This window comes from Sycon ciliatum, chromosome 5 (assembly GCF_964019385.1).
Source record: "Sycon ciliatum chromosome 5, ocSycCili1.1, whole genome shotgun sequence".
NCBI classification, from domain to species: domain Eukaryota; kingdom Metazoa; phylum Porifera; class Calcarea; order Leucosolenida; family Sycettidae; genus Sycon; species Sycon ciliatum.
In genome coordinates this window covers 36,675,395-36,701,596 of record NC_088647.1, presented here as the reverse complement: position 1 = coordinate 36,701,596, position 26,202 = coordinate 36,675,395, and the positions used below count along the sequence as shown (strand labels likewise).

The window sequence follows — 26,202 nt, the reverse complement described above, 5'->3', positions numbered from 1 at the left end:
GAGGAGAGGAGAGTGGAGAGGAGAGAGAGAGAAAGAGTGGAGAGGAGAGGAAAGGAGGTGGAGAGGAGTGGAGCAGTGGAGAGAGGAGAAGTGGAGAGAGGAGAGGAGAGGAGAGAGAGGAGAGGAGAGGAGAGTGGAGAGGAGAGGAGAGAGAGTGGAGAGGAGAGGAGAGTGAGAGGAGAGGGAGTGGAGAGGAGAGGGAGAGAGGAGAGTGGAGAGTGGAGAGGAGAGTGAGAGGTGAGAGGTGAGACAGGAGAGGAGGGAGGAAGAGACAGAGGGAAAGAGGGAGGGAAAGAGGGAGGTAGCGAGGTAGGGAAGGAGAGAGGGAGGGAGGGAAAGTGCCCGAGAGACTTGGGAGAGAGAGAAAGATGTACATTTTATATGCCAGTACCAGGTTATAGACAGACAGGAGAAGGTAACTACACACACAGAGGAAGTGCCCTAACCATCGCCATGGTTACGGCCAATGGAATGCAACAAACACGGCGGTGGGCGGTGAACACATTAACGTGATCATCAATCTCAAAGTATTGCCGACGCAAGGCATAGCTCATTGTGTGCGTATGCATCTTGCTTAGTTCTCTTTCTTACCCACTGTGTAGTGTTGTCCCTCTTCATCAAGAGAACCATCCTTCAACGCTTTCCTATGTCGCTGACTCTTGCTCAAGTCGGGTGCAGAGCTACACGTTGCCTCTCCACGGGTTTGGCTTGGTCTACTGTCCATGATCACAGATTATTACAGGGTTTGGGTGGAATACACTGCAGAGTGCGGTAAGAATAGTCACAGCCACAACAGCCTGCAGTCAATATATTGTTTTCAACTATACACAGACATACATTCAAGTTGAGTTAGCTGCACAGAATAGGTTGTGCTTCTACAGTGTAATCAAGTGCCAAGAACACAGATAAAAGCCTGGACTTGGTGGCACCCTGGAGTGCCCAAAGGCACGCACAATTGTCTCCGGGACTTAACATCCACAGCAGTTGTTGGTATGATTCTAGTTCAGCATCGGTCATGGTCCAGTCAATTTGAGCCAGGGCCAAGAATGAACTTAAGAGTAGAGCCTTGTGGGCATGACACACAAGACAAGGATAGCCAATACGTCACCAAGACACTAGGCCCCAAATGGGGAGAACATGTTAATGTAACCGGAATATTCGGAGAGAATTGGCACATGGGGCCCCCTTCCAAGCAAGCAATCCAATTTACTTGTGCACTGAATGAAGAAGAAAAGAGAATGCAAGGGGAAGAAAAGCAACATGGTTTACTCTTATTGCATTTTGAACAGGGGACAGGACACTGACCACCTAAGGATTTTCCATGCCTTTTTCAACTAAGGAAAATGCAAGCAATCAACGAGGAGAAGATGGATGATGCAGAATAACATCAAGACATGACCACAAGCAGGGCTACTCACTGTGTTTCGAATTTGATAAAACAGAATGGCAACTCCTCAAGGCCTCAAGGTCTCAAGAAAATCTCAAGGGACGTTTGTCCGAAGGAAAAAGACAACTAAAATAATTCTGTGGGTGACCACCACCTTTTATTTGATTTATGTCATTTCGTCATCCCCCAGGGAAGGGGGGGGGGGGAGAGAGACTACCAGAGCTCCCAAGAGATCTTGTCGAGATCATATTACATTCCTCTTTCATTTTGGCAACGTATTACAAGCATGAAATAATCATGTTGTACAGTAGTTGCATGAAGTCATCGGAGAAAAATTCAATGAGGAATAGTCTCAGGTCCACGGCTCTCGATTGTTCAGAAAACGTGTAGATCTCCAATCAAATTTAGTCATTCCCTTCTTAGATAATTCCAGAAAGCTACGTGTTGTGTGTTAATGTCAGCTATACTTGTTCAGAGGTATGAATATGCGTCACTACCTGCGTCATTTGTCACATAATTTTATTAATCATCGAAATCAAATAACGAGTGATGTCATGCTGCGCAATGGGTCATGCTATTACAGTTGTGACAGGTACAAGACAGTTGACGCCATTTTGACAACCTATCAAACCACACTGACGCACATAGTACACTGTGACACTCATCCACAACCAGCCAGAACACGTTCAGGCAGGGAGACAGCAAACAGGTTAAAATGCGTAGGTTTGTGAGACAGCGTACGCACACGAGGCCGCAGGTACGCTTCTCCAGCACAATCATTTTGATGGAGGTCACAGAAGAGGCCCAGCCACTGTAATAGAGCCTATGAAGCTACCAGAAAATCCAAACTTGCCATTCAAAGTAAAACTCTGCAAAAGTCCCGACTATTGAGTTGCAGATCAATGGAAATGAATGGGTGCACTGTGCTGTGAATACACCCACGTACACGCAACATCATTTCCAAATTATCATAAACCGGGAAGGACTGAACGGCACTTGCCACAGCACACAAACACAACACTATTCACACATACAAACGCAATCTCTTCTATTAGCAATGATCACAGAACACACTGTTGCCTACGGTGAATACTACAGCAACTTCAAGCGAAGGCCGAGCAAAGACGACAATCGACTACAAAAGCAAGCATGACAACTGTAGTAGACGTACTTCCTCCTACACAAACCACTACTCAAACATTACTCATAACCTCCTCTATTCAGCTGTCCAGAAGAGGTACATGTACCCCGTGATATCAGTTCACAACTCCAGGGAAATTCCCTCTTTGATTCAATGTGTGGTTACCCCGTTGTAGGTTCACGCATGAACTATTCTGAGAAAGAACACTGTGCAGGGACGGGGCTGTCTCAACAATGGATGGCCTTTGTCTTTTTTTGTTTGCTTTCAAGAACTGTCATGTTACAGCAGGGACCTTGATTCAAGCCAGTGGGGGGGGGGGGGGGGGGTCATTCGACTTTTGGAGCAGCGCATTCATTGATAGATCATTGTGCCCTGAAGCCAAGTCTAGTATATGCCATCAGCTTCGTCATGTTCAGAACATGACCAGCGGTAGGATTTAGTCTTGCGCCCAGGGCTGGCGACCACATAATGTAAAGTGTTCATACCTGCCAGAGACTGGCCTCCAAGTTAGAACATCACTTTGTGCCCCGGGGAAATCCAGCCCAGCGCAACAGTCCCCAGAAATAAATGGGAGGTAGCCGGTGTTTTAACGGTGTTTGCCTTCCGGCGTCGGACATGACTATCAGTGCTGTGCACTTCCGTTATCTTTGTCACTGTCACATCAATGTCTCAGTGTTTGGTCGTGGGCTGTCATCTGCTTTTCAAGCATAGAGTCAGGATAGGAACCATGCTTATGGTAGTGGATTTTACCTGGGGAAACTGAGCCCAAGAATCCTCTTGGGCGTCATCTTGTATTCTACCTCATAGCAGACAGTGCAGGCTGGATTTTACTTTCAAGGAAATCCTTCCAGAGAAGACGTCAATCGATTCATCACGGGAATTTCATTCTTCCTGCACCAGGACGCCCAAAATCCCAGGCTTTGCGGTGACATCATCTTCGAGTAGGGAAGACTCAGAAGCTAAGCATGGATTTCCGATAACCACGCGTGATACACTGCGTAATTTGCGACGACCGTCACTGCGCCATTGCACTATTCATATACCATGCACGGGAAAGGAATCAGATGAGTCCTCCTATTACGTCAGCCTGCACTGGCTACTCAACGCTGCTTTCATGTTGCTGAGCCGCACGCCAGGCCACACAGTAACCAATACACTACAAACCTTGCACCGACACTAGACCTCCGCAGAACAAGCTGTCTGTACTTGAGACCCAGCACCAAGACCGAGACCAGAACACAACAGCATAGCAGATCTAGGGAGAACCCACCGGGAGCCTCTAGTTGTCTCGCTAGCAGTGCGATACTGTCTGGAATCAGTGACCCTTACCAGTGTGTTAGGTTCATGATTCCATGTACGCTCGTACACACATTACTGAATGCACCCTTTCCCGTTTGAAACAGGGAATCTTTACTACACCTAAGGCGACACGTATCGTGAGTTGACCAGGTAAAAGCAGCACAGCCTAAAAACTGCTTTGACCGTGTATTACTTTTGAGCTGTGTGTGTGAGGTAGTGAGTTGTGTGTGTAAGGTAGTGGCAAAATGGATATGCTAGTGCAGTGCGTAGCAGCCGGTCCGGCTTTGGCCGGACCACTTTTTCGCCCAGAAGTGCCCAGAATGCAGGATTTTGCACCCTAATTTCAAACATTTCCCAGGGACACCCTCAGACCCCCCCCCCCTCCAACCGGACCACCTCCAATGGGGGTGCTATGCGCCTGTAGTGTAAGAACTGTGTATGCTTGAAAGTGGTTATGTGTGCACATCACCCGAATAGTGAGAGTGGTGTTGCATTTTCTTCCCGTTTACATAGAACAAGATCAAGGATCAACGCGCAGACGCAGCTCCCGAAGTGGTCAGGGGCAAGCAGGCTAGGCCCAACACAAAGTGGTCAAGGACAGAAATTCCCATTCGCTGCATCCATGTTTCCCTCTGACTAGGCTCCGAGTTCCCAGTTAAAAGTACGATTTTATGTAGACTGCTTCTAGCATACGCAAGTGTTTTTACATTTAGTTATTTGCACACTGGATTATGGTGGCAATTTACCTAGAATCGTCAAACTTTTGAACAGCTTTCGACACTACGGACCAGACACAAAATGCTTGAACACAAGAGACTTCTTCTTTTCGACATCAAGCACCTTGTCATCGCCATTCCTATCCTCTACCTCCTTCCCATCGTTTATCTCCTTCTCATTACTCTTTGTTCTCATCATAACCAGGTTTGAGTCCTCCTTGGCTAATGCTCCTTGGCTAGCGGTTAACCTAATACATGTACTTCTTTGGGGCTCTCAATAGAATGGTAGGAAGAGCAGCAGATGAGAATGAAACTGAACTAAGAACTAGTAAGCTAATGGAAGTGTAGCTCGTACAGGTAGAAGATTTACCGGTAGGACATGGAAAGCACAACGATAGATACCAATGTTTGATGTCCAAAAGAAGAAGTCCAAGCATTACGTGTCTGTTCCGGAGTGTTATACGATAATTGATGAGTCCAGGTTCAGTATCATCCTATGTGCACACGACGTGTTCAAAAGCAGTTGCATGCGCTAGAAGTGGTCTACATGCCCGTACATACACATGACCCTGTTCTATGGTTTGTGTGAGACCCAATCAGACTGCTGTTTCCGCATTCTCAGGATCTCCACCACCCCCTCAAGGATCAGGGCCCACAGTAACCAGGGAACTCGTGCCCAGGCCAGCTCCAAGGAAACATGGATGCAGCAGATGAGACTTTCTGTCTTTGCTCACTTTGCGACGGGTCGGATCTAATTACCGCTCAACACTGTAGGGGCTGCATCTGCGCCTTGGTCCTTGAACCTGTTCTATGCAGGCAAAAAGGAAATGTAACATCACTCGCACTTTTCAAGTGATATGCATACATCACTGCTTCTATGCATACACAATTCTTATGCTAGCATATCCATTCTGCTACTACATTACACACACTAAAGTACAAACATTATTAAAAAGGCTTTTTTGGGGGGGGGGGGGGCTGTGCTGTCCCTTTTGTTACCTGCTGTATTCACTATATGTGTTGCCTTAGGTGTAATAGACTCCCTGTTCTAAATATATCTTGATTGTTTTAGTTACTCCTCACCACGTAACAAACTTTTAGTGATCGGACACAATTTCGCGCTCATTATAAACAGCATATATCTGCCTGCACAAGTCGCTTCACTAGTATATAAATCAAGGATCATTTTCACTGTTGGCATCTGGGTGGGGAAACTAGCGCTTGAATGATCAGCACAATGGTGTACTGCATTGGTAAGCACAGATGTTACGGAGATGGGCATGATGGATAGAATTGTGACATGCTGCACACAGGCCGGGTAGGACGTGAGGTGCAGTGCTGAACCTACGCACATGTGTGTAACTGGGTGGGATAATTGGTTAGAGATTAACGTGTTCATGGATAAATAAAGGAAGAAACAAATGTTAGGAGATATGACCAACTGTCCACTAATGTAACCAGATCATATACAGTCAGCAAGTGCAACAACAAGGCACAAAACTGACAGCAAGTACTGAGACATTCGACAACCTACATGACCTGTCAAAAAGTGCTAACGCTGAATCGTGTACATGCGTGGCACCAAGGAAAGGCGCATGCATAGATCGATCTGTAGCTGCACGGAAGCTGCGCAGGGCCTTCTCGTGTGGCGCAGCATGTAGCTGAGGCCCTCAGCTTTTGTTTGAGCCCACATACGTCATGATGCGGCAATTTTTTGAACTCACGTACAGTTCGAGTAAAATCGGCAAGGATTTTTCGGGCATTTCAATTGGTTGCACGCATTTGCCATGTAGCTCATCGTCTTCAGCGTCGTATTTCCTTTCGGGATCAGTTGTCCTCGTTCGTCCGACACTTTGCGCATTGCTGCGCAAGGAGAAATAATGCGAGGTGTTATTGGAAGCGAACCGCGACAGGCGTCCTCCCGGCAATAATCCTTGTTCGTCGGAGCCCATGCGCATGGCTGCGCAAGAAGAAATATTGCCAGGTGTTATTGGAGTCGCATCGGAGCAGTCGTCCTCTCCTGCAGGCGACGAGTAGGACAGTATATACTTCGGCGACTGGACCAAGAGAGCTGACATCAAAACGGCCTGCTCGGAACAAATCGTCAGCTGATCAGCAGGTGTCTTCCAGCGACCAAGAAAAGCATTGACGGTGATATTATACCAAGAATCCAGCACACACTCAGAGTGACTCTATGCACAAAATCTCTCATGCTGGAGTTGCTGAAGTTTCAGTAGTCCCAAAAATTTGCAGACGATGTTCTATTGTAATAGTTTGTCATTTCTTTCCGTCAAATACCCGGTAAATTCTAGTTTGCTCAGTCTTCGGCTCATTGTTCTTCCGTACTCATCACCAAGTCAGTACTGTACATGTAGCAACAATGTTTTCTGGCACTGAATTATTGTAGTTACTTTATCTTACCTCAAAGTCTCATCTTATGCTTTTCCGAAGGCTTCTCTGCACTGTTTTCATGCTGTTGCGATGGAGTTGCTATGCTGTTGCTATGGAGTTGCCATGGTGACCATACCCGATATCTTCGTCGGAGCTGCCGGACGGATGAAAAATCCGAAGTTTTTCCAAACCATGCTGTTTCTGCATTCATCTGGTTATTTTGACCTGCTTCCAGCGAGCCTGGTATTTTGCCACTATAGACACTGAAGCAAGTTCTGCCAATTTCTGATATGCTGCTGGTGCCGTCGAAATACTGAAAATGCCGTTATTCAATTCTCCGACTTTGGGTGGCTATATCTCTGTGCTAAGTTATTCTTTTTGCTTCAAATTTTCTGTGGAGTCTTCCTAAACCTATCTGAATCAGATACAAAAAAGAAATACGCGTATTTCTCGTTTTGAAAAAATCGCCTGAAGTGCCTACTACGAGGCGCAAGCCAACAGCCTTCCAACTTGCAAGGCTCAGATTAGGAAAGGTCTAAAAAGGGGGGGGGGGGGAGGGGGATGAAACGCAACGAAGATGAGCACGAGCTATGTCACGGTTCTACATCTTCGGATCTTTCCTAACCTGAGCCTTCCAAGTGGGAAGGTTGTTCACTTGTGCCGCGTGGATGTGTTGGAGCTAGGTGTCAGGTTGTCGAATGTCTCAGTACTTGCTGTCAGTTGTGTGCCTTGTTGTCGCACTTGCTGACTGTAGATGATCTAGTCACTTCGGTGGACACTGGACAGTTTGGTCATAACTCGCAACATTTGGTCCTTCCTTCATTTATCCATAACATCCGAGTTCAGATAAATGTATTCTGTATTCATATGCTGCATTCTATGTACGTTCGTTAACAAGTCTGGACGGAATTTAGACTTTAAAAAGCTCGAGAGGTAGCGCTTTGATTCGTGGAGCGGCATTTCGGCACAAACTATGATGCTTGCGGTCTAGCCATGTCCACATTGTTGATGAAGAGTGTTTCCGTCAGCAGTCAACAATTCAGACAAGGCTAGACCGCAGGAATAACAATGTAAAGAACAGAGACATTGGCTTCCACAATGTTTTCTTGTTACAATCTCGCCACTGGAGGTTTTTCATGCACGAGAAGCAACCAAAACAACAAACGTATTTTCGAAACAGGGAATCTTTACACCTAAGGCTACACATATAAGTTGAGCGGGTAAAAACAGCACAGCCTAGAAAACAGCCTTTAAAAGCGTGAACTACTTTTAAGTTGTGTGTGTGAGGTAGTGGCAAAATGGATAGGCTAGTGCAGTGGCGTAGCAGCCGGTCCGGCCGGTCCGGATTTGGCCGGACCACTTTTTCGCCCAGAAGTGCCCAGAAGTGCCCAGAATGCAGGATTTTGCACCCTAATTTCAAAAATTACACTGGGACACCCCCAGACCCCCTCCAACCGGATCACCTCCAATGGCGTTGCTACGCATCTGTAGTGTAAGAACTGTGTATGCTTGAAAGTGGTTACGTGTGCACATCACCTGAAGAGTGTGAGTGATGTTACATTTTCTTCCTGTTTACATAGAACCAGATCAAGGATCAAGGCGCAGACGCAGCTCCCGAAGTGGTCAGGGGCAAGCAGGCTAGGCCCACCACAAAGTGGTCAAAGACAGAAATTCCCATTCGCAGCATCCATGTTTCCCTCTGACTAGGCTCCGAGTTCCCAGTTAAAAGTATGATTTTATGTAGACTGCTTCTAGCATTCGCAAGTGTTTTTATATTTAGTTATTTGCACACTGGATCACGGCGGCAATTTACCTAGAATCGTCAAAATTTTGAACAGCTTTCGACCCTACGGACCAGACACAAAATACTTGGAACACTTCTTCTTTTCGACATCAAACACCTTGTCAACCCCATTCCTATCCGCTACCTCCTTCCCATCGTTTCTCTCCTTCTCATTACTCTTTATTCTCATCATAACCAGGTTTGAGTCCTCCTTGGCTAATGCTCCTTGGCTAGCGGTTATCCTAATACTTCTTTGGGGCACTCAATAGAATGGTAGGAAGAGAAGCAGATGAAAATGAAACTGAACTGAGAACTAGTAAGCTAATGGAAGTGTAGCTCGCACAGGTAGAAGATTTACCGGTAGGATATGGAAAGCACAACGATAGATGCCAATGTTTGATGTCGAAAAGAAGAAGTCCAAGCATTACGTGTCTGGTCCGGAGTGTTATACGATAATTGATGAGTCCAGGTTCAGTATCATCCTATGTGCACACGACGTGTTCAAAAGCAGTTGCATGCGCTAGAAGTGGTCTACATGCCCGTACATACACATGACCCTGTTCTATGGTTTGTGTGAGACCCAATCAGACTGCTGTTTCCGCATTCTCAGGATCTCCACCACCCCCTCAAGGATCGGGGCCCACAGTAACCAGGGAACTCGTGCCCAGGCCAGCCTCAGGGAAACATGGATGCAGCAGATGAGACTTTCTGTCTTTGATCACTTTGCGACGGGTCGGATCTAATTACCGCTCAACACTGTAGGGGCTGCATCTGCGCCTTGGTCCTTGAACCTGTTCTATGCAGGCAAAAAGGAAATGTAACATCACTCGCACTTTTCAAGTGATATGCATACATCACTGCTTCTATGCATACACAATTCTTATGCTAGCATATCCATTCTGCTACTACATTACACACACTAAAGTACAAACATTATTAAAAAGGCTTTTTTGGGGGGGGGGGGGGGCTGTGCTGTTCTTTTGTTACCTGCTGTATTCACTATATGTGTTGCCCTAGGTGTAATGGACTCCCTGTTCTAAATATATCTTGATTGTTTTGGTTACTCCTCACCACGCAACAAACTTCCAGTGATCGGACACAATTTCGCGCTCATTATAAACAGCATATATCTGCCTGCACAAGTCGCTTCACTAGTATATAAATCAAGGATCATTTTCACTGTTGGCATCTGGGTGGGGAAACTAGCGCTTGAATGATCAGCACAATGGTGTACTGCATTGGTAAGCACAGATGTTACGGAGATGGGCATGATGGATAGAATTGTGACATGCTGCACACAGGCCGGGTAGGACGTGAGGTGCAGTGCTGAACCTACGCACATGTGTGTAACTGGGTGGGATAATTGGTTAGAGATAAACGTGTTCATAGATAAATAAAGGAAGAAACAAATGTTAGGAGATATGACCAACTGTCCACTAATGTAACCAGATCATATACAGTCAGCAAGTGCAACAACAAGGCACAAAACTGACAGCAAGTACTGAGACATTCGACAACCTGACACCTAGCTCCAACACATCTACGAGGCGCAAGCCAACAGCCTTCCAACTTGCAAGGCTCAGATTAGGAAAGGTCTAAAAAGGGGGGGGGGGGGGGATGAAACGCAACGAAGATGAGCACGAGCTATGTCACGGTTCTACATCTTCGGATCTTTCCTAACCTGAGCCTTCCAAGTGGGAAGGTTGTTCGCTTGTGCCTCGTGGATGTGTTGGAGCTAGGTGTCAGGTTGTCGAATGTCTCAGTACTTGCTGTCAGTTGTGTGCCTTGTTGTCGCACTTGCTGACTGTAGATGATCTAGTCACTTCGGTGGACACTGGACAGTTTGGTCATAACTCGCAACATTTGGTCCTTCCTTCATTTATCCATGATAACATTGGCTCAACATCCGAGTTCAGATAAATGTATTCTGTATTCATATGCTGCATTCTATGTACGTTCGTTAACAAGTCTGGACGGAATTTAGACTTTAAAAAGCTCGAGAGGTAGCGCTTTGATTCGTGGAGCGGCATTTCGGCACAAACTATGATGCTTGCGGTCTAGCCATGTCCACATTGTTGATGAAGAGTGTTTCCGTCAGCAGTCAACAATTCAGACAAGGCCAGATCAAGCTACACATTCCACCCAGGTGCAAACATGTGCACAGGCTCAGACGAGAACCTTACTTCCTACCCCTGTGTGCACCATGCTACAGTACTATCCATCATGCCTATCTTTGTAACATTAGTGCTTACCACAGCATGTAGATCTACACCATAGAACAGATCATTCATGAACTAGATTCCCGCCCAGGTGCCAAGGGAGTTGCATTCTATGTCGGATATAGCCCACAGTACATACTCTGCTGAGCATAGTCTTCTGGTGATTGTGTCGTAACAATGAACCCCGAGTAGCAACGGACAGATCCGGACATTTTGTTTAAGTTGGACAGTAGCGTGTTACACCAGTTAGATGTCCCACGAGTGCCACACAGCTGAGACGTTATACAGAAGGGTTTTATACGGACCCAAACTGGCTACGTGACTACTCGCCGAATTGTCCACAGTGGTTCTCGTTGGTCTGGTTAGAAAGGGGGGGGGGGGGTCTCAGAGAGTTAAACCTTCCCGCAATATTCCCTCTCCCGTCTTCTCCCTGCGAGCACCAAATGTCAACGTCGGCACCCACCTAGCTGCCGCATGCGAAACATGAAAACAACCAGTTGCTGTGTTGGTCACTCGCGGGAAGCATTCCTTTCCCCCCAAACAGTCCATGCCCGAAACATGTTCTTGGTGACGCACGTATGGGTGGCATGATTATTATCAAGCAACGCCCAGACAGCGCAGCCAAGTGTCTACCAAGTGTTGTTTTCAGCCCTTCATAGCATGTTACAAGCATGTCAGCTATCGCTGCCAGCGACCCGCAGCGTCTTCAGGGCTTCGCGGTGAAGTTTGAAGATATGCCACGGATCATGCACGATAGACACATGCAGCTCCATGCAGCCCCGGTCGGAAAGGCCGAGGCGCGCTGGGAGGGCTGCCTTCGAGGGGCGACGGGCGACAAGGGCAACACGGTTTGGCATGCAAGCGAACCCAATGCCGGTCAAGTCGCTCGGGCGCGGAACTTCGGAGTTGAAACTAACGAGCCTGAACCGGAGTGGCCTTCCCGGCTTTCCCCGTCGTCCTACGGAGGGACCCGCTTGCCTCCGACAATAGTTCCGACAATCCGACGAAAGGTGATGAAGTCTTGAAGGGCCGCGGCCATCAAGCACAGAAACAACGGTGGCAAAACAGAGCGACTAAATATTTAAACAAGCTCAGGCGAAACGGGGTTCAGGACACATCAATAAAAGCTGGACATACCTTCGTTTGTTGGAGCTTCGAGGTGGTCCGAGTTCGGCTTCTCCGCCGCGTCACTTGCCGACAACTATGATCCCAAGAAAGGCAGCAATTTCTCGTTGGAGTGGACCCGAGAGTCCGCTTGTACAGCTGTTCTGGAGCAGTGGCCCCGGCGAACCTGGAAATCAGAAGTAGAATCACAGGAAAGATAAGAGGCTGGAAACTGAAATAAGTATTACATCTTCAAGGACAATATTCTCCATTCCTTCCAAAGTCTTCCAACTGAACACGGGAACAGTTGATCACTTACAATGTAAGAAAGAGTAGGTCTGCTCGGCACTAGTTCTAGATGATGGTCACTAACGAAAGCAAACTTCAGAGCTCAGAAGCCAAGACTGGAGCGGAAGAAAGATTCTGAACTCTCCGTCTCCGAGCGTATTCCCGACAAACTCAAACTCCACTACACACAGCTACTACTAGCTAGCTCACTTGCAACACAGAACTAACTGTTTGTTACTTCAGTCGGAGTCTGAACAGTAGGTGCTGAGCGCGCACACAGCAGGAATCCAGGAACGGGTGTAGATCTACCGCCTGATGTAGTTACTTTCGCAACACTCCGCGCAACCACGCACGTCAAGGTCAAAGTCGATGATGGGTGGTGGAATACTCAAAACAGTGAAATCACACTTTGTAGCGTAGATCAGCTACAGTAGTCACAATGCACGAATGAAAACGAGAGGATTGTGTAAATGAGCGGTGCAAACACCACTGCAACAGTTGCCTTTACAGTTACACGGGAGAAATAGACTACACATCTGCTATTTTTAGGCTTCACCGATCCGCAGCTCGGCAATGATCACAACGAAAGCGTAGGCTGAGGTGCTAACAGTAAGACAGGCCACACATCGAGAAGAGCAAGGGCTCCACTCAGATGTGCTGTGCAGGCCGCATCTCACCAAAAGCTCTCCATCACGATCGATCCTGGAAAGAAGAGACGTGGGAAAGCAATGCACAAGAAGAGGCGTGAAACTTCTTTTTATGTAGTACTGAGTCCCCTGATTCACTTGTGAGGTCTGCATTCGCCACTAAGGTGTAAAGGCATAGTGGTGGCCTGCGGAAGCGAAGGCTATAGCTTGTATTGTGTGTTTCTGAACATTCAAGTGATGCTAACGCGGATCCCGCGAATATTATTATACTGAGTCCCACCCATTTTCGTGGCTATGTGATCGCCGCCCTGTTGAGTGTTGGCGTAAAGCCGTTCACCTAATCGGTAAAGCCTGCTATAAAGCCTACTCTTACCTTTTTTTTGTACCAACGCCAATGCTGCAGTGCTGGCTCTTGGTGGGAACTTCCAGGGGGAGAATCCCGGAGATGCCAATCTCAAACCTGCGACTTTCATGTTGAGGGGATTTTCCCCCAGCACATGTCATCATGCCCTAAACTGTTGACTGAGTGTTGTGATCGTGCCCTTTTCCAAACAACTGCATCATCCACCGACGCCAGTGGGTTCCAGTCTCGATCAGCTGATACGTGTAATAACTATTACTTAAATAAGTGGCGGCCTGGCAAACACGACCGCACGCACACGGGAGGGATGCGTGGTGTGTTGTTGAATCATCCATGGACCATGGCACGATAATGGCCAGTTTTGTAGCTGATAGCACACCAAATTATTTCCCGAAGTCCTTCCAACAGTACCGAGTACTTGCAAGAACTAACCGGGTACTACTACTACTAGTATACTCAAAATAATCGAGAATAACCATGGACTCAGAGCGATGTACATTGTACATAGAGGCATGAAGGTGGAAAAGGATGACTGAAGAACCGACCCGTGGAATGTTACACTCCGAACTGGTGAAGTCCTTCTCCAAAGGTTGTGATTACTATTCTTTTGCCAGTTTTGGCGTCCAGTGTGAAGACGCGGTATTATGTACTGCTCGAGCCTTGAAATGAAGCATGCCAGACCCAGGCCTAACTATGACAGGGACTTGACATTCCCTGGCCTGGGCCCTGCTAGCTGCTGCTGCATGGTGCTAACTAGAACCATTAGCAACAGCATCCAGTCATGCAGTCGTAGTCACAAGACCTGACGGCGCTACCTTGTAGGGACAACTAGCTAACCTTACTTCTGACGGCTTGTCGCCACGGCCACAGAGCCTCTAATCTAGGTCACTTCGCCGCGCCACGCCAGCATTCAATCACAGCAAGGGTGGCTGCTAAACTATTCTGATTACAATTCAAGTACGACATGAATCCTCGGAAAAGATACAAAGCAAACGAACCTCACCCACCGTTTCAAGCAAAAAAGGATGAATGGCAAAAGAACGCATTGACCATGTTGACTGAGGCCCAAAACTCAAGAGTAGAGACCTGAATGAAGGGAATGCTCTACACGTCAGACGGCGATGTGGAGATTTGCCTCCATCAATGCAACGACATGCAGACTGCGCTGGCTGCTAGATTTTAGATTGTCTGGTTTGCCACGCATGCATAGCTTGCGCTGTGATGTAGCAATCATCACTCAATCATGCAAATAGCACTGCTACATGTACAAACAAGCCTCTACATGATGTAGTACTAAAGTAACTTTTAGTTCTGTTGGCTACTAGGGCTAAGCTAGACACAAGGTCAGGAGGTGTACCTGGTGTACTGTCTGTTAGCACAGCTAGTGACTACAATAGTTGTATCACTACCACTAGTACCAGTCTTGTGAGCTTGCTTTACCACCGCACCACACTGTGAAATGGCCAGTGCCCAGTCATGGCTGAAGGCTGTAAGTGCAATGGTGTGGCTATGATCTCTTATCATATCACATGAGTATGATGATGAGGCCGTTCGTCTGCACTGACTGTACCGGTCCGTAGACCATGGTAGACACTACTGCACAGTCTGCAGCACTCCAGGAAAAACACCAGGAAGCATGCATGGCGCTGCGGAAAGAAAGGAAGCGAGACGCTGGGTTGGCTACTTCGGAGTAGTCTCCGTGTTCACCGAATCCGACACTTCCCTTGCAACCTTGCTAGATGAGCACTAGCCATCACTGCACCCATCCAGTGCAACCAGCACAGCGTTCATGTTCAACGTTACGCTCAGTCATTAATTTTACATTTTTAATTTTGTAGGCGCTGTGCATGTGGCTGCGATCCGATATGTTCTGTACATGACCTCCTCAAAATTATTAATACTTCAGTTAATGGGATTATGCGAAATGCAATACACTGTACAGGGATTATGATGATGACCTAAGTCCTTGGTCATCACGGCTTGACCGCGTCATGCTTGCAAAGAAGTACATTAATTTTACTGTAAGCCCCAGTCGGCCCAGTGATCACACTGCTTACTGTTCGCAGATCCATGACCATGTGCTAATCCAACGGTAGAATCCCATCTCCAAATGCCAATAATTATGATCTAGCGGCCGAGGTCGTCATTGTGTTTATATCATTCTCCTTCTCTCGCACCGCCACTCCTGGACACGCAGAAGCACTGCGCGTGAACGCTTCGCCGGTGGGACCATTCTTTGGTGCCGTTGATAACTGCAGACATCTGCACACGCCTCTTGTGTCTCTGACACCATGGCTTTGTCTTGGTCTTCCCCTGCCCGTCAAACGTGCAACGCTATCACAGAGCGTAACAAAAAAATCTCCGACAGCTCTTTTTTCAGAGTAAAGATAATCACCATTCTACCACAAGAAGTACCAGCCTCTCCTCCCTGTTCTTTGCTTGGAAGAAAAATATGCTGATGGGGAATACCCTGTCGAAATGAGACACGTGATTATTGGCGCCGCATAGACCGAGGCGCACTGGAGCTGTTGGAAGTACATGTAATGACACTACAAGTAGTGACGTCTACGATGTAGATCTACAGCACAATAAATGCAATTTGATCCTAGAGGACGGTGGCGTTCCCACGGCGGATGTGGAAAACTCGGCTTCCAGCCGAGTCTCACGCGAACCGTGAAATTTTTTATTTTATTGTACAATGACTATGAACATGTACGTGATTGTATGTAATCGAGTACGATTCACTTGTGGGTGAGTCATGGTCAACGTATGCAGCATTTCGATTCCGCAGCGTTTTCTGCTTCATGGCCTTGTTTGCTCAAACGCTTTGAAATAGCCATTGGCGGACTATGCTCGGCCAATCGTCAAATTATGCTTTTGATTATGCCACCATTATGCCAACAAATGTGCTGAATTATGTTCGGTTCCACTATTATAATTATATATACATGTAATATTCACGCTGTCCATAGAGGATCGAGAAACCACGCATACACACACGCGGCCCCAGGGCTTTCTGACAAAGCTGTATGATGCCCTAAGCATAATTTTTGTCTAAACCGAAAGATTATGCCGACCTTACACACGTTGGAATCCGTATAGTATGATATTATGCCCTAAGCATAATTTTTGTCTAAACCGAAAGATTATGCCGTCCTTACACGTTGGAATCCGTATAATTATTATACCGGAGCATAATTTTTTGACGAAATCCCAAGATTATGCCAAATATTATGCCGGCATAATCCGCCACGGGCTACTTTGAAATGAAAGGAGAAATGCACCCGAGTGACGATCATCAACAAATGACAACAATTAGGCACCAGCGGATTATGCCGACATAATTATTGGCATAATTTGGTGGTTGAAAATTTGGAGCATGATTTGGCATCCTTTGGAGGTAGGAGCATAACTACAAGTACATGATTGTACTCTGTACCACAGTTCTAGTATGCAGGCTACACAATTGTGTACAATGCACCTGATCAGTCCTGGTGGTCTGCATGGTAAAGGGCTTGAAGTTGGAGGGCAATGCATGCTGAACATAATAATGACGTATTTCTAATGTTTTGTGACGTATTACAAAATGAGAGTCCTCCGGCTCTGTCCTGTAGTCTTGGACTCAGAGTGTAGAGTGCTCAAATAGAGATAATTATCTTACACACGGCACAGAGCACCACGCATCATTCGTTGTAACTACCGGTAATAGTTTCATGCCCATAGGCAATCATCAGACGTACATGTACATGTATTACATGTTCCGATGGCTTTGTTTAGGCTTTCCCCAAATCGGCAGGGCAGACTTATCGAAAAATCGCTAAGCTTTTCGCCGATTTTGGAGGGTTCCTTTCCGAAAATCTACCACATATTCCAATATCTCACCAATTATTTTGAAGCCAATATGCCAACAATTCTTTTAGTCGATTTTCCAATACATGTACATGTACATGTACATGTACAATGTATATTCCAATTTTGCAGTCGATTTCGAAAAATCAGCTGATTTTGCAGCCAAATCTGATGCATTTTTGAGCGAAAAGCCGAATAGGCGATGTGGGCAAAGTACATGACATTGTACTGCAAAGTGGTACTCTATAATAAATTTAAAGTTTTGCCATCGGACAAGCTCAGGAAGTTCTCAGTGTAGCCAGTACGCCGTGCTTGCTGCCGCGATGCAGAAGAAGCTTTTGCCTCAAGAGGTTGAGTCAACAGCAGCAGAGCAGTTGCAGCAGTTGAAGTCCCTCGTCTCCATCTTCATCGAGATCATACATGTATGCCTGTGATAACGACTGGCTTACCTGAACTCCTTTTCATTTACACTTTTGTCATTAGTTTGTTTTGTTTGTTATGATTTCTTGGTTTTTTACTCGGTTTTCCTTATTATTTGTATTATTATTATTATTTGGTGCATGTTTTACGTTAGCGCTATGTGGTTTATGATTTCCCTTTTTCTTATTTTTGTATTTAGCGCTTCTGGGTGTTATTATTTCCTTTTTTTCATTTTGCACTAAATTATTATTTCTCTTGGCTATTCGGTTTCCTGCCAGTTGGCTGTCTTCCGCTTGATTTATTGACAGTCCCTTCCTCAGATCATAGGCATAGCCTTACCCCATTTTCATGTCCTGTGCAAGTTTTACTTGTCCAGACCATTGCAGACTGCTGCTAGATGCTATTTAATTTACTTGTCCAATAATTGCTCGCATTGAAAAAGCAGTAGGCTCCGGCGGATTATGCTCGCGAAATCATGGAATTATGCTTTCATAGATTCTCGGATTATGCTCGCAAAATCCTCATAATTATTATGCTTTGGCACGCGGGGATACATATTCACTTTGTTGCACTTATGGAGCCTCAAACTTCGGAAAATTGTGCCTTTTCGTACTTGCAAGTGGCCATTAGTACAACAAAATACATGAATATCCCATACCAAGATGACCATGCATGCTAGAGATCAACATGGAAAGGAGAAAACATGACTTCTTCTAAGTTCTAATCATTAGTTGATTTCTTTTGTAATTTTCATTGCCAAATTATTTTGAGTTACCTTTGAAAATGATCGTGTTCAACTGTCTTCGTAATCGTCATACTCGTCCAACCGATGTCACCCTCACCCTGGGAATAATCAGCTCATCTCTCCCGTAGCTCCACCTCTCCTTCCACCGTGACCGAACATCAACTATACCTCATTTGTTTAATTATTAGAGCAATAACCATAGCTTGCACAGTCGATGGTCTCCTCCAGCGCGCTTCTTTGCACACCTTTGCGGAAAAGTTGCGAAGTAGTTGTTTTGTGAAAATGAAGAAAGTTGCGATTTCTTCGAAAACAACGGAAAGTTGAGAAAAAAGTGGCGAGCATCTTTGGAAAAGGGCTACTCCGAACCCTTTACCATGCAGACCACCAGCACTGATCAGGTGCATTGTACACAATTGTGTAGCTTACATACTAGAATTGTGTTACAATCATGTAGTTATGCTCCTACCTCCGAAAGGATGCCAAATTATGCTCCAAATTTTCAACCACCAAATTATGCCAATAATTATGCCGGCATAATATGCTTCATCTTCCACTCTCCTCTCCCCATTTCCCCATTTTTCTTGCGATATTTATGTGGGAGACTTCCGTGATAAGCATCCATTTGCTTTTGGAGAATCCTTTTAAATAAATACAATACAATACAATAATCCGCCGGTGCCTAAAAAGCAGTAGAAAAAGACACTTTCGATCAGGTCAAGCTGTAGCCACACACTTCAACTCTAGGCCTTGTGTGGTGATTGTAAAGCATAGGTGTGCTGATAGAAAAGCAAGAAAAAAATTAATTTATTTTGCTATTATATTTTAAACCAACATAATGGGGTTTCAAAATTTGGACTTCACGGAGAATTTTAAAGTTTTAGGAAATTAGAGGCCACATGCCACGTACTGCTCTTTTCTCTCCGAAACTCAACACTTGCAAACCAGATATGAAAGAAAGAAAAAATCATCAGTCACACCACCGGGACTCGAACCAAGGACCTTGCTATTCGCGAGCAATGCTCTAACCAACTGAGCTACAGTATGACTCTTATCCACAGTGATGGTAAATCTATCCTTCTTCAATTTCTTTCTTTCATATCTGGTTTGCAAGTGTTGAGTTTCGGAGAGAAAAGAGCAGTACGTGGCATGTGGCCTCTAATTTCCTAAAACACAATGGGGTGCCTATTTAATTTGAGTGTCCAAAAATAGCAAATGACCTCGTACAGTACAGTACATGATCCCGGCAGAACACAAGCCCAGAGGTACACTGTCTGATAGTATACTGTAATGATAATCATTACAATACTACAGACAGTGTACCTGTTACAGTCATGTCAGTGACTCAGTGTACAGTCATGTTACGATGTATCCGTCATGCACATAGAATGATCGCGTCGCGGGATCTCAGAGGTTCCCCGGGGTACGGGGCGTCACACCCTGACGTTCGATTCGTATTTTGCATTCACAGTCAGACCACTGATTGCACTGGCACAGACACGGAGCCCTAGGCGGAAAATGCTCGAAACATTGGCAGATTCTCGGCGGCTCGAAAAGCAGTGAAATGGCAGAACAAGGCAAGCCTTCTGGCAGGCACTTCCTTGAATTCTGTTCCATTTCTTTATCCACATACCAAACATGCATGAAACTTATAAGTTATAACTCAGTAAAATTTTGAATGACTATTATTTTAACTCGGATGGTGAGCCAATTAAATAATTGTGTATAAGATCTGGTTACGTTGGTGGACAGTTAGTCATAACTCGTAACATTTTGTCCTTCTTCTTTTCACGACTATTATTTTATTTTTATTGTATTTTATTCCAAGCAATACATGGCTGGGGTAGCCAATGACCACTTTGCGTGGCGATTGCAGGGTTTTTATAGCCAACCACGGCTAACAAGGAAAAGAGTAAGAAGTCAAAAAGAAAAGGAAAAGAAGAAAGAAGCAAACTTGGACTGAAATTGTTAACAGGTACATGTATACGTGTACATGTAAGAAACGTTCGTGAAATCCGCTTATGCAGACAATGGGAAAGAATACGTCATGGAGTACATCTAACCCGCTACTTACATGTACATTCGTCAGTGGCATCCTTCTTGCCTACCGGAAATCATAATCATTATCTTTTGAGGCTATCAGGCGAAACATTGTTTTCCGTTTCGGCCTATAAGCATTCCGCATTCCTTTTCTGAGTCTTCCTAGAAACCTGGGGCGACGCCAGCACACATCCTCGACTTTGACCCACCATGGGCACTGAATAGAACTTGTCGTATGAAGAATCCATAAATCTCCTTTACTTGTGGGCTGCTTTGGGCGTTACATGCACATGTACAATGTACATGTACATGTATGTCATGACTCATTAGGGACGCGAAAATCTCACCAACTAATACACTGTATCTGAAAGTATTCAATCAATTATTTTGCTTTTTTGGTACGACTGTGCAATGCCCGGGGATGTTGCATTCACTCTGTACCGTTCAATTTTCACGTGCTCCGTTGTGATTGCCAAGCTGCAACGTTCCTTCATTGCCGCCATTCCGAGCATTCTGACTCTGTGACTCGACTGCGAGCAGTCAGCTCATCTGCCAACAGGACGGAAAAACGATTATACTTGTAATTTTTAAAATACATGTAAGAGTATAATGTTTTATAAGGAAGTAACTTGTTTGCTCCCACACTGGACCTCGCGCTTTTCCCGCGGACCTGACTTGACACTTGACTGACTCACGACTGCCATCCAGGGCACAAGAGATAAATAGAAGTCCATCGAACTTTCCACTCGGCAAACCTGCAAGAAAGCACGGTGCCACGACTCCCTGCTCGATATACAGTGTTTCGGGGGGAACTCACCACTCATCAGTTGAGCTTGAGTAGGCTGAGGAAGATTGTCGGGAAAATCGCGAGCTCCAGTGTGGGTCCTGTGGGAGCAAACAACTACATGTACTTCCTTATAAAATCATCGCCGAAGTCGCTACCACTATTTTTATTGTGTATAATAAAGATATGGGTCTACAAACTAAACTGTGACTGAGTTTCGCGTATTCATCATGCATGAACGGCGCTAGCACTGTATGTAGCGGTGTTCCGACTTCGTGCACTGATGTTTAAATAATGTGATTAGAAAATGTAGAGTATCTATTTGTGCAGGTGCATTCAGTAACAGGCAGGCATAGTGGGATGGTCTAAGACCATGATTGAGAAACAGAGGGTACCAGGTTCAAATCCTGCTTGGAAGCGGAAGGATTAAGCGGAAGGATTTTTCCAGCCGTGCTGCGACGCACAGTTAATTGGGAACTCGTGGCCTGGCACGAGGGTAACATGGATGCAGCTAATGGGATTTCGGTCTTTGACCACTTGGTGGTGGGTCTACTCACCTCCCACCGTTTAGGCGCTGCATCTGCGCCTTTGATCCTAGAGAGTGGTGGCGTTCCCACGGCGGATGCGGAAAACTCGGCTTCCAGCCGAGTCTCACGCGAACCGTGAAATTTATTAATTTATTATTCAGTAACGTTGGTATGCCCTAGCTTGGGTGCAACCACCTCTGAATTCACGTTCGTGTGGCATCGTGGAAGTACTGTCGGCTCGTTGTTCAAAGACAGGATCCACCTGTGACCTGAACCTCTACAGATTCCGGCGTATCCTCTTGCTCCCCCTCTCATACTCTAGCCCCAAACTCACCCGTAGGAAGTACATGTAGTGGAGAGGCACCTGCCTCCCCACTCCTTCCGATCTCCGATTCCTTAGCCTCCCCACTCCTTCCTATCTCCGATTCCTTATCCCGCTTTAGAGCCGCACGCAACTACATGCATGTAGCGCCTCATCATGTGCTAGTGTGCATGTACAGTCAGTGCTGGCAACTGAAAACCGACCCCCGGAGCGGTGGGTTCACATTCTTTGCGATGTGAGTGCACCGCTCTCAGGGGGTCGGATTTCAGTTGCCAGCACTGTACAGTCATGGTCATTGTATACGCAGCTGCTGTTGGTAACTCTCCTAAGACCTCTCTTGTGACCTATCCACGTATCACTGTAGCCTTTGGCGGATAGCAGATATCTGCAGACTTGGTACTTTTTCTTGTTTGTTTCATGCATGTTCGGTATGTGGATAAAGAAGAGGAGCAGAATTAGAGGAAATGCACGCCATAACTGGCGTACGCTTTATATCATCCTGCCAATTTCACTGCTTGTCGAGCAAATATCTACCAATTTCTGAAGCATTATCCGCTAAGGCCTACTAGTTCATGTACTGTCATGTATGTTCATGTACAATGTCATGTACATATCCCCTGTTGAGGTCGATTGCCGTGCCCTTTTATACCATGGTATGGTATGGTACTGATTTATTTGAATTCGGTATCTCAACAGTACAATGTACAACTTGGGAAGATCCGAATGAACCATGTTTTCATATTCTCTCCTTTTCTTGTCATTCTTGCTTCTTGTATGTATGTATGTACATGTATATTTTTATTTGAATTCGCAAGTACACACGGGCTATAAGCCCAATTACATGGAAGCGAATGCCATAATGAGGCCAATTAAGAAAAAAAAGGTGGAGGAAGGAGGAGGACGGTAGCAAAGCAACAGGGAGGACAATTCAGGACCAAAATCAACAATTGCACAAATGTGAGAGCACCTGAGACCGAGGGTACCTGTGGAGCGATAAAATGCCAAGCAAACAGAAGAAAGGAAATCACAAGCCAATACACGCTAAACTGCACTTAAGTTAGAATGAAGGGGAAAACCGGAGCTCAACAAAATTATAACGTACAAAGTCATAATAAGAAGTCAACTGGATGAGAAGTAGCACAAGCAAACATTTCCTGACAACGAGTATTGTTTGCTTTCCTCTAGTTTTCGTATGTTCGCGGAGAAGGCGGAGAGCCGGAACGCAGAACCTTTTAATAAACATTATTTCACGGAGAAGGCGGAGATTCACCGGAGAGCCCGAACGTGCCGGACTTCAGTATTGTACTACTCCCTGGTTCAAATAAAAAATAAAAATGAAACATTCACGTATCAGATGGATAAGCAGGCACATATGCTGCATGTACATTTCACCACTGATGCGGTTGGTTGGTTGGTATATTTTATTTTACTTCGCCAGAATGAACAGGCATTGCTGCCTTCTTGCCTGGACAAGTGGATTGTCCAAGCTCTCACAAAAAGACGAAGAAAGGAAATAAATATTACATGAGAGTGTAAAGCATGCAATACTATGAGAGAAAATTCCATGAGAGTGTGACGCATGCATGATGAGAGAGGAGAGATAGATAGATAGATAGATAGATAGAGAGAGAGAGAGAGAGAGAGAGAGAGAGAGAGAGAGAGAGAGAGAGAGAGAGAGAGAGAGAGAGAGAGAGAGAGAGAGAGAGAGAGAGAGAGAGAGAGAGAGAGAGAGAGAGAGAGAGAGAGGGGAAGAGAGGGGAAGAGAGAGAGAGAAAGAGGAGAGATAGAGAGAGAGACTGCATTATTGCCTGGACAAGTGAATTGTCCAAGCTCTCACAAAATAACCAACAACAACAGCAACAACAACAGCAACAACAACAACGACAGCGACAACAACAACAGACCACAACAACAGCAACACGAACAACACAGCAGCAACAACAACAGCAACAACAATAGAGAGAGAGAGAGAGAGAGAGAGAGAGAGAGAGAGAGAGAGAGAAAAAAAGAGAGAGAGAGAGAGAAAGAGAGAGAGAGAGAGAGAGAGAGAGAGAGAGAGAGAGAGAGAGAAAGAGGAGAAAGACGGCTTTACTACCTGGACAAGGGAATTGTACAAGCTGTCACAAAATGATCAACAGCAACAGCAACAACAACAACAACAACAACAACAACAACAACAACAACAACAACAACAACAACAACGACAGCAGCAGCAGCAGCAGCAACACCACCACCAACAACAACAACAACAACAACAACAACAACAACAACAACAACAACAACAACAACAACAACAACAACAACAACAACAACAACAACAACAACAACAACAACAACAACAACAACAACAACAACAACAACAACAACAACAACAACAACAACAACAACAACAACAACAACAACAACAACAACAACAACAACAACAAGTTAGAGAGAGAGAGAGAGAGAGAGAGAGAGAGAGAGAGAGAGAGAGAGAGAGAGAGAGAGAGAGAGAGAGAGAGAGAGAGAGAGAGAGAGAGTGTGTGTGTGTGTCAGAGACAGAGACACAGAGAGGGGGGGGGGGAGAGATATGCGGATTGTTAAAATGGATTTCGACATGAAGTTAGGTACACAAAATGTTAATATGGGTAAAGGCTGGGCAAGTCGAGAGCCATGGCAAGAGCTTTAAATGTCCGCCAATCGCCTTCCGTACGGACTGCAACTGGGAGAGCATTCCACAGAATGCTGCCAACAAACTGAATTGAACGACGTCCAGCGGGACCTGGGAGGAATGGAACTCTCAGCAGGCTCGACACTTGACCCCGTGTCGTCCTCAGCTCAGAGGTGTGGTAGGGTCGTTGATCGGCACGAACAGATTCTTTAACAGGGGACTTGTCTTGTCATGATAATTATATTTCAGATCCCTCTAGAGAACATAGAGGCATAATGAAGTACATTACATGAGTCCATGGTCACGTGGTAAACCAGAGGGCTTCAAAAATCAAACCCTACAGAAGTGGAAAAAATGTTTGAAATGCAGACAGCTAGAGAGCTGGGATTCAGGTTCGGCTCGTGTCCGAGTGCGAAGTTTGGGTGGTCAGTCGTTGGTAGTTTGATGGTGTGGCCAACACTGCTTCGAAAGGACCTTATGCTTTGTGAGCAGATTCTAACCCCTTCGATCGGGCAGAGGTGACACACCTACCGGTGTCAGGCACGGATGGGAACAATTAATATTCGAAGTGACTCACGAACCGTGAACTTGTTTTGTTCTTAACCAAGTGACGTGTGCAGATGGGTACTTCTGTCAGCCATAAAGAAAAGGTACACTATGGACTATGGACCACTAGACGTGTAGACTGATGCGATAAATCTATAGAACAACCGTGGTCTCATGTACATACAGTCATACATGCATATGAATATAATACAATATCGCCAATCATGTTATCACCTTCCGAGTTCGCATCACCGACATTTCGTCAACAGCGAAATTAATTATGCTGACCAGGATGGAGGATATGCAAATGACGTAATAACACATCCTTTGTTTGGAGTGGGAGGTTCGCGTTTCCACACGATACCAAACAGCTCAAACGATAATTATAATAATTATATGATGGTGTAATAGCATATGCTGAAGTTGCATAACCGCTATTGAAGGCAACAAATGAGGCTGAGGGACTTAGTAATAAGGATGCTATTTAGGTTCTACACTGTAATAGGAATGCAGAAGCTGTAAATCACCTGCCTGTGGCAAATCTGGTGATTGAAGACTGGACAGGGAGATCTTGCAAGGGATACGCAATCAGACACTGGTTGCAGCTTAGCCACAATGCTCCATTCATCACTGGCCTCGGGAGAATTACGTAATGGTAGAGGAATTGTCGACGTACGGCAAGAAAATATGTGTAAGTGGCGATTCGGCTGCAAGTACCTGTGCCAGTGAGTGTGAAGTGCACAAGAGCTAGGCAAAATCTCTAGAAGAGGAGGCATGCATGCGGAGCGCAGATACAGCCCCTCTCACAAGGTTTCCTAGTTGAGCTGCAGCGTAGTGTTCTCGGGTACTGTAGATAGTAATACTCTCAGCAAATTGTCTCGTCGAACTACGACTCAGTCTCTGAGGACATGAGTTGATATCTTGGAAAGTACCACTGGCAACGTCGACGTCATCAGGAAGCTCATCGTGCCGAAGGTAACGATCGC

General features: G+C 45.7%; 1 protein-coding gene across 1 annotated transcript in view; it reads right to left on the bottom strand.

Moving 5' to 3' along the window:
• Window positions 1-13,071, bottom strand: part of LOC135818544 (TNF receptor-associated factor 3-like) — a gene marked incomplete in the record, with an annotated part of 19,417 nt that extends 6,346 nt beyond the window's left edge. The window contains 3 exon segments of the mRNA XM_065331942.1: window positions 592-759; window positions 12,074-12,227; window positions 12,360-13,071. Coding sequence (XP_065188014.1) covers window positions 592-724 — 133 coding nt within the window.
• Window positions 13,072-26,202: the final 13,131 nt, after the last annotated feature.